This window comes from Palaemon carinicauda, chromosome 33 (genome assembly GCF_036898095.1).
Source record: "Palaemon carinicauda isolate YSFRI2023 chromosome 33, ASM3689809v2, whole genome shotgun sequence".
Classification (NCBI taxonomy): Eukaryota; Metazoa; Arthropoda; class Malacostraca; order Decapoda; family Palaemonidae; genus Palaemon; species Palaemon carinicauda.
This window is the reverse complement of record NC_090757.1, coordinates 24,819,709-24,829,708: the sequence shown is the minus strand read 5'-3', so window position 1 is coordinate 24,829,708 and position 10,000 is coordinate 24,819,709. Positions and strand designations below refer to the sequence as shown.

Below are 10,000 nucleotides of genomic sequence, written 5' to 3'. Positions count from 1 at the left end.
TTTGTGAATGCTTATCATCTTTGGTTGTGAAATATACGTAACCATTATATGGCATACTATCATACTGTATGCTCATGGTAACTAAAGGACGAAGAGGAAGGGGGAGGTGTTATTAATCGTGATAATTGATACACTTGTGTAATCCATGACCGTCTAAACTAGGCTTCCGCTGTTCGAAGATGATTTCGATCGTATCTCGTGAAGTGTTTAGTGATAAGAAAAAAAAAAGATTATGTTTTTAAGAAGATTACTCATCCTTCTGATCCCATAATTTCAAGATAAGGTGTTTCACACAAGTGTAATCTAGAGAGGCCATCTCTTTTACCATTATTATCTCTCTCTCTCTCTCTCTCTCTCTCTCTCTCTCTCTCTCCCTCCTTGAGAATTCTACCTGAAAGGATCTCTGTAATGCTTTCGAGTATTGCTCTGTTCTCGTCGTCGAAAAAATAATTCTGAACTTGATAAGAATATTCTCGAGTACATGAGCGGTTAATTTTATTAAGGAATGTGGATGCGCGCACGCACGCTCGCATGCATGCATTCGTATAAGTTTGTGTACCTGCCTGATGATGTAGGGAGTAGGTAGGGGCCTCGCTTGAGGCAGTCGACAAGCGAGGCAGGTTGAGCAGCACTCCTCATCTGGCTGCTGCTACACCACGGTTATCCTCCCTCTTCCTCCTCCTCCTCTTTAGATCCTCCAGGCTGCTGCTGCTCCAGTCCCTTGCCTCTCTCTCCAGTCTCCAATCCAGTCAGGCAGTCAGTTAGCAAAGAGGCCGCAGGTTGGACGGATGGCTGTGCCTCTTTCCTCTGTTTGCCGCTCTTGTGTGCCCGGTGTTCCATGCCTGTGACGTGATCCATTCTCTCTCTCTGTCGCCCTCCGTGGCTCTGTTGTGTTATTCAGTGGCTCCTCTTGTGTTTGTGTGTTGTTAACATAGGGTATTTCTGTGTGATTGTTATTGTGATGCAGTAGTGCGTAATTGTGTTATGAAGTGGCTACCAGGAAGTGACTTCAGAGGGCCATGTTGTTAAGTGTTTGACCAAATGCCGAGTCGCGGGTTCTTCTCTCGGGCGGTGCACTCCAGCAGCTCGGTGAAGGCTGGGCCCGCATCCCTGCCAGCGCCCAATGCCCACTTCCATCACCTCCCCTACCACCCGGGTTCTCCCCATCCCCTCTACCACCAACCCACATCTCCGTCGTCCCCTCCCCCCGTAAAGAATGGCGGCGGGTGGTGGGGTATCCCACCCTGGTTACAAAGGGGGTCCAAGACACTCCTCCCGAGGCACAACTCTGGACCTATACCTCAAGTGACGCCGCCCTCCTCGGGGCCTGCCTCCTTTCCAGGCTCTTTTCCAGATACCCTTCCGAGTACCCTGCCTGGACGTTCCAGCAGTAGTAGCCCACCACAACAGCCATTATCAAAATGACCTTCCTCACAAACCCCATACCTTAGAGCATAGCAAAGGTCACCATTACTATCACCACCGCAATAATCACTACCACCACCAGCAACAACAACAACCTCCACCACTACCACAACAACCACCGTTAGCCAAAGCCACCAGGCAGCAACAGCATGTGCGACCCCTCTCTGCTATTGGTGGTGGTGGTTCACGACCTCATACCCCCCACGGCCTCTGTGACCCTCCAGTAAACAATGGTTTGGAAAATGGGCCCCAGAATGGCCCCCAGTCCCGCCCTTCGACATGGGCTGGGGCATCGGTACACATACACGAAGAACACCCACCGCAATACCACCAGAGGCCTATTACGCCCATCCAGCAGACACCCAATAAGCACTCGCCCATGTCCCTGGAACTGGAAGAGCAAATACGGGAAAAGCAGCAGCTGCAGGTGGCACAAAACCAGCACCACACACTCAGCCGTCATCCTTCCTACGAAGACGAGAGGACGAAACTCCCTCCGCCAACAAATCTGCACTTGAATCAGTTGGTGAGTTTTCTTAAAAGAGAAGTAAGGGTTCTCATTTTGCCTTCAATGGTTCATGAAGGATTATATATTTTTGCCTTTAATGGTTCAAGAAAGGGTTTTCATTATGCCTTATATAGTGGCATCCTCATTTAGATTTTGAAAGACGGGAGAACCAAACACGGTCTCCATAACGAACAAATTTCAGACTTCATGTGCCGGTCTGTAACGAATTTGTTCTTTTATCAGAACCAAGAATCAAGCAAAATCCTTCAAGGTTTTGATATAGAAGTTAAGGAGTTGTTTATCTAATCATCTAATGATGGCTAAATGGAGTAACTGTCCCTTCAATAACAAACCAAAAATTTTTCGAATCCTGGTCATGTTATGTGCACTTAACATCTAAAATTCCCTTGGGTGTAAGTTGTTACCAAGCTAAAGTAAATTGTAAATATATTACCAAGCTAAAGGAAAATATGTAAATATATTTAGAAAGTATAAATATATCTGGAGTCAGTCAGCAATTAAACATAACACACACACACACACACATATATATATATATATATATATAGTAATTTTGCAGTGTTCGAGCTAACGCATGTTATATAAGGTCTTGTCAATTGAACCTCATTGACGTTAGGTCGGAGCATAAGTAGGTACTTAACCAACAACACAATGCACTTGAATACCAAGTAGTTTCCTGATGAATTGTATTGATGTTTTAGATTGAAATCTGAATTAATTATTTTATCATTGGGAATCGATAAGATGGATGCTTTCCATCACTAGGCACTTCGGGTATACATTCGTATATTCTTAGTTTAGGACGTGTTGGAATTTTTTCCTTTCGCTGAGTGAGAATAATAATAATAATTCTTTATTTCCAATATTTACATTGGGTATTCATAAAATATAAAGCTACAATTAGTAAAATCATCTTACAAATAGTTCAAATATTTTTTTTTTCTTTTTTTGACATACAAAAGTTGTTTTAGGATTCAACAAATCGGCTAAAACTTTGTAATTGAAATAATTCATCAGTAATAAAAGAATATCATAAATCAGAAAGTATTTACTTAGAATATAGTGAGTAAAAATTACTCTTGCCGAATATTGAAATACATTGTCATAGACCACATAAGTTGTGTTAAAAACAAGTCATGTACAAATAGTATTAAAATAACACATAGTAATCAAATAAGCACACTAGATTATAAGGAAATCTTAATTTGTAAATAAGAGAAAGCGTTCTTTGGGTAAACCACACATATCGGATTGTACACATGCAAGCCTTGAGCACATGTTGCATGTGCAAGCGCTCGTGAAGTATCCGAAGATGTAAGATGATGCTTGCAATACCTTTTGACCACTGGAACGCGATAGGTACAGTCATGCTCTTTCATCGTCACGGATGGTGACACTGCTGTAATGTCATTGTGGGTCTTATGAAATTGCTGTGCTGTTAAAGTCATTCAATTAGTTTTATATTGTCATAGACATTGTGGTTGTCTGGCGAATCGACAATCGTCTTTTTTTATCCAGCATGTCCGTTTTTTTAAGATGTGTTGTGGCAGTGCATTCACCAAGGAAAGATAAAATCTTTGGTTTTAACTATATATATTAGAATGACAGGTTCATAGTTATAACAAAAAACCCTGTTATTTGAAATCCTGTTCAATGAGGTTACCTTAGAAGATAGGTGGGGGGAGAGTGAGCGAGTATTTGTGTATATATTTTTTATATATGTGAGATTTGTTCAAAGCTTCACATATTTATATATCTTGTACCTCTTAACTAATTCATTGTTCGTTAGTAAACTGTTTGTAGAAAATGCAGCATACATCTTGCAAACTAAATAACCAGCCTTGGGTGACTTAAACCGATAGACCATTAACCTTCAGTCTGCGTGAGCGGTGATTTGAGTACCTGACAGGTTAGTCGACTGTTGAGGTTGGCCTTTAAGGGAGGGGAGAAATAGCAGGCGTAAGCTGTCACTAGTTCGTCAACTTGGCATACCACACGTGATTGCAAACTAAGGGCCACAAGAAGATTCTCTCTCTCTCTCTCTCTCTCTCTCTCTCTCTTTCTTTCTCTCTCTCTCTCTCTCTCTCTCTCTCTCTCTCTCTATATATATATATATATATATACAATATAATATATATATATATATACACACACACATATATATATATATATATATATTCATCATCATCATCATCATAAATAGAAATATCGTAGTGTTAATACAGTGAATGAATAAAACTGCCGAAGAATAGTTATGAAAGTTCTCTGACACCAGAGTTTTGACATATTCTGTAGCCGAACGTTTTAGTTGCTCAAGGGAGTGCTAATTTACCGGCAAGTGATTGTGACAGATATATGAACATTTTTGTGGCTTGTGTAACTGATCGGGGGGGGGGGGGGGGGTTTGTGACCACGAAGTTGACTCTGGTTTTTTTTATGCGTAAAGAAACTAGGGATATTTTGCACTAGTATTACAAGGTTTAATTGCACTTATACTAAAACTTACATGTGCATTTGTGTGTGTGTATTATATACAGTATGTGTGTGTAATCGACAGTATAGCGTTTTATAAACACGTTTTAAATGCAGTTAACATACAGTAAAGAAAACATTATACTCATGAACTTTACCAAAGAGTTCATTATATTTGTTTATTTGATTTGAACTTTGAATCATGATATACATTTTGTCATTATTTGTTTACCTTTACTAAATCACTGCCAATATTGAGAATGTGTCCAGCATGTTCACATTAGTATAATTGGTATGATCAATTTATATATATATATATATATATATATGTATATATATATATATATATATATAATATATATATATATATATATATACATACATACATACATACATACATACATACATACATTATTTGTTTATATATATATATAATATATATATATATACATACATACATACATACATACATTATTTGTTTATATATATATAATATATATATATATACATACATACATACATACATACATACATACATACATTATTTGTTACGTATCAAGATTTGTTGATGATGTATTTACATCATAATTTTTAAGTGAACTAAAGTCTGTATGTAAGAAGTTTACTAAACTTATTTTCTTTATTTTGCTGTGCTGTATATATGTATATATATATATATATATATATATATAATGTGTGTGTGTGTGTGTGTGTGTGTATGTATGTCTTTGTGCGTGCTTCTTTGTAAAATATATTTGATAAAGCAAGTGTGTGTAAGATGTCTGACGATTCACTGGCATTGTGCCCGACTGCATACCAATCTACATGGTAATGAATGCACACTGGTCGTGAAAGGGCAGAGAACGTTGACCAGTTGCTGGTCCTTATAAAACTTTCCTCCTCCCCCTTCTCTCTCTCTCTCTCTCTCTCTCTCTCTCTCTCTCTTTATAAATTCTCAGTTTCAAATACTATGTTTGCAATATGTTCTGCATGATCTCTCTCTCTCTCTCTCTCTCTCTCTCTCTCTCTCTTTATAAATTCTCAGTTTCAAATACTGTTTGCAATATGTTCTGCAGGATCTCTCTCTCTCTCTCTCTCTCTCTCTCTCTCTCTCTCTAAATTCTCAGTTTCAAATACTATGTTTGCAATATGTTCTGCATGATCTCTCTCTCTCTCTCTCTCTCTCTCTCTCTCTCTCCTCTTTGTGTTTTGGTTAGTCATCGTCTGTTTATGGTCTTTTCATGGAGGTTTGGGGCGGTCTAGAAATTGGGGGTTGGTGGGGAGAAGGTGATTTTTGCTCACCAGTCTTACACGGTGGTTTTTTTCTTAACACTTTTGCGCAATATTGCTTTGGGCTGTCGACTCGCTGGATTGCCACTAGTCAGGCTCTGTGATGATGGTGATGGTTATGAAGATAGTGGTAGACACGTCACTTTTTTTAATCGCTCAAGTTTTGTAAAATATTAAAACATCTTTGACGTGGTCGTATGATGGCTTGATTTTGATTCGCAATTGTAAAAATTCTGCGAATAGTGAATGTCGGGCTATGTGATTAAATATATCTAATTGTATATTTGCTTTTAAAAGTATATATATATATATATATATATATATATTATATATATATATTTATATATATATGTGTGTTTGTATGTATGTATATTGTTTGTGTTGCACGTATGTGCGTTCGCGAATGTGTGCTTAAAAGTAATGATGTCCTTTGCAGTGCTACGCAATTTTCCCCACCCACAGTTGAATTCATATTAGGGTTCTCGATGTCAGGTTTCTTGAGGGATTTACGTCACAGTGTAAAGAGTGGTCGCAATTTATTCCTTCTTTATTTAAACAATGAATTTATATATATATATATATATATAATATGTATATATATATTATATATATATATATAAATTACTATGTTAGTTTCATTGCATTTTTGTTTATTTATTAGAGATGTTATTTTACCTTTTTCATATATGCTGTATTAATATTTATTTACTGTTCAGACCTTGTACCACAAACATTTTCCATGGTGTTTGTTTTATGCCTCACGTAATGCATTGGTTTCTCTTGCCTTGTCAGTGGCCGCGTTGTGTAATATTCGTAGCTCGTCTCGAGTACTGTAGCGCTTTTTGTTTTTTTTTTTTTTTTTTTTTTTCTGCAGAATGTAACCACCCCCTCATACTTCACATCATCATACCTTGTAAATAAATTGTCGCGTCTGATCATAGATTTTCTGTAAGGAATGTGATAGTGTTCTCTTTCTATGATTTTTCTCACAAATAAAATTGTCCCGATTTACGCTATTTCTCCATGTCTTTTTCCGTTTTTATCACTAAAACAAATACAAATCATCATCATTATTTCCCTCCTACGCCTATTGACACAAAGGTCCTCGGTTAGATTTTGCCAGTCGTCTCTCTCTTGAGCTCTTAAATCAATACTTCTCCATTCATCATCTCCTACAAATATAGTTTAAGATTATCTATTCATACACCTTCCATTCTCTGTTTGCTGAATTTATCATCAAGATCACGGAACCTCATTTGTGAAAACATGGCTCTGCTTCCTGTAGCTATATTACCTTTCTTTAAATTGCTTCGGTGTTATCATAAATGTAATGAGCATTCCATTTGATGCCGACATTTCGTTCGTAAACTGTACCTCATCAAGTAAGAGGCAGAACACACACACACATATATCTATATATATATATATATATATATATAAAAAGTTTTACCTTTCATATTTCTCCCGTTTATCCTCTCTCTCTCTCTCTCTCTCTCTCTCTCTCTCTCTCTCTCATTTAGCGGCATCGACGACGATTAGCGACACATGGTGTTTCCGGTAGAGAATTATATGCACATACTGTTATGTGCTCATTGGCACATGACTACCTGTAGCGTGCCGTGCGTAACATACTGTTGAAATTGCTTCGCGAAGACGTTGCCGTGACTTGAAATTATAGATAATCGTTCGAAGGGATGATTGAGTGTCGTAATGTCGGAAGTGTTACCTCTGCAGCTATCAGCCAAGTCACTTTAACCCTCCCCCTCTCTATCTCTGTCTCTAGGTAGCGTCTCTAATGATTGGTAATGCTTCACTTCAAGGAGTGCTTACGAACCGATCAAAAACCACTGAGCGATGAAGCTTTCAGGTTATTCATCTCTCTCTCTCTCTCTCTCTCTCTCTCTCTCTCTCTCTCATTAACGTTAATGTAGAGGAATTCGTAATATTAGAGACCTACTCTTTTTTTCATTTTTTCCAAGCCTTATTTTAAACGCCTTTAATGAATGACATTCTTTTTATCTATAGAGGCAAGGTTATAATCCGTCCGAACATACACATCATGGAATAAGCTACTCCATCTCCGTGATAATTGCGGAAAATTGAATGTTGACACATCTGGAGTGTAACTTATTCTAGCCATGCTTAAGGTTTTTTTTTTTTTTTCTTCCTCCATTACTTCAACCAGAGCTGGAATTATAATTAATGCAAAGGCTGCTCATGAAAAGAAATATTCTTTTTGGAACTTTGCTAATGAATAGGGACGCAGATTTTCCAGTATCAGGGTTAATTTTTTTTATCAGGGATTCAGTCAATCCTCTTGAATATACTTGCATGTGTGTGTATACAGATATACATGGAATATTGGTAGAATCTAAATATTCATAACAGTTTGTCTATTAAATACAAGTGTGTGAATGAAGAAAGAAAACTAATATTGGTAATTGAAAGATTCATAAAACGTTATTCAATATGTATATATGTATATAATATAGGTGTGTATTTCTGTGTGTGTATATATATATATATATATATATATAGTGTGTGTGTATAATACATAATGTTTATACAAACTCCTTGTAAAGCGGAAGTGAATGTCTTGCCAAAATTATTGAATATCTGTATCCAATCAGTATTTTCCCTCAAGGATTAAGAGAAGACTTAGGCGGGACGGAAATGCAGCACCTCCGTTAATCTAGTTGATATTAAGAAGGTTAGCTAATTTTAATGTCAGTTATTATTTGTCTCTAGCTGGACGAAAGGTATTCTCCCTATTGAATCTTTCTTTAAAAACTAGTATTTCCAAGAGGGTTATATTGTTAGCTAAGAACTAAAGAAAAAATATTTCACTGTGCAGGGAAAATAGTTTTTTTTATATATACTGTAATGAAGACTTTTCTTTTTATTATCAAATTCAAAATCCTCTGAAAAAAGTTTTAATTACAGTAAAAATGGGGTTACATATTCTCTCTGATATTGTCTGTGGTTCATCATCTCTTAATCACCGGATACAAGTCAGGTATTGGCACATGATGGTCGTGATAACTGTAATTGAAATTTCATTACCATTATCCCCTCGTCTACCTCCCAATTACGATGTCACAATCATGAAGTATTTACTGACACATTGCCAAGATAGCTATGATGTGAGTTTTCTAAATCAATTTAATCTCTTCACCACATGCTTTATGCTTCTGGGTTTCCTTATCAAAATTCGAATAAAGAACGGAAGAAAAATTGCTAGAATATATAAAAATTATTTGATTTGCTCATGTGGGCGGGAGAGATTGGTTTACGGGCTTGCATAGACGGGTTACGAGGGTGTGTGTTGAAGGGTGCGTGATCTATAAGATTACAAAGGGCGGTATCTGATAGTGTGCACACCCCTGTCTTAACTGTCAGTGTCATGCAGGGTTTTACATTTTGATATTAGTATATCTCTCTCTCTCTCTCTCTCTCTCTCTCTCTCTCTCTCTCTCTCTCTTAACATTTGACTTATTTTAAGGATTGATCTTTAATATCGTAATGATAACGACGTTTCACCTTTTGGCCCCCTGTAATCGATGGATCTCCATTAACATAAATTTCTAGGGATTGGAGCTGAAAGACCATGTCATCAGATACAGAATTTGATTCGAAAGTCAGAGGAAGAGTAAATGAAATTATTAAAGATCCTGAATGCATAGTATAATAATATGATAGCATGACCGTTCTTTTATCTTGTAGACTTTTTTTTTTTCTCTCTCTCTCATGGGAATCGCCAGATATATTTTGATAGTGTCATTAAATTACAATTGACAATGAACATACAAACATCCCGATTCACTATATTCGGTCGTTAAATGCGCTTCATTGGATTACAATTTTCTTTCACGTGTGCTTGTACAACATATTGTACAAGCACACGCCCCGTGGCTAGTCGATTCTGGAGGATCGCAAGCAGGTTTTAGAAGGCACGAGAGAGAGAGAGAGAGAGAGAGAGAGAGAGAGATTCAGGCACGCAGACCATCCATTCGGTCAAAAGTACATTTATGAATGGCCCGTGACCCACATTCGTTATAAGTGGTGAATGCCAGAGGAGAAGGCTGGATATGCGTGGCGCGGTTGACCTGCACATATATATTTTTAGTCCCACGAGAGGTAGTAAAGCGAGGGTTGTCTTATGAAAGGTGGTTATGTGGTTCTGATCGTGATTCTCTCTCTCTCTCTCTCTCTCTCTCTCTCTCTCTCTCTCTCCATTTTTGAAGGAGGGATCAGTTAAAGGTGTTATTGAAGAGTATGTTTTAT

The 10,000-nt window shown here is 37.4% G+C and overlaps 1 protein-coding gene across 1 annotated transcript in view; it reads left to right on the top strand.

The window, feature by feature from the left end:
• The first annotated feature begins 760 nt into the window (after positions 1-760).
• LOC137625903 (serine/threonine-protein kinase svkA-like) overlaps positions 761-10,000 on the top strand; it is a 50,567-nt gene continuing 41,327 nt past the window's right edge. The window contains 2 exon segments of the mRNA XM_068356877.1: positions 761-1,397; positions 1,399-1,951. Of these exon segments, the coding sequence (XP_068212978.1) occupies positions 1,042-1,397; positions 1,399-1,951 (909 nt within the window). The 5' untranslated portion in view covers positions 761-1,041.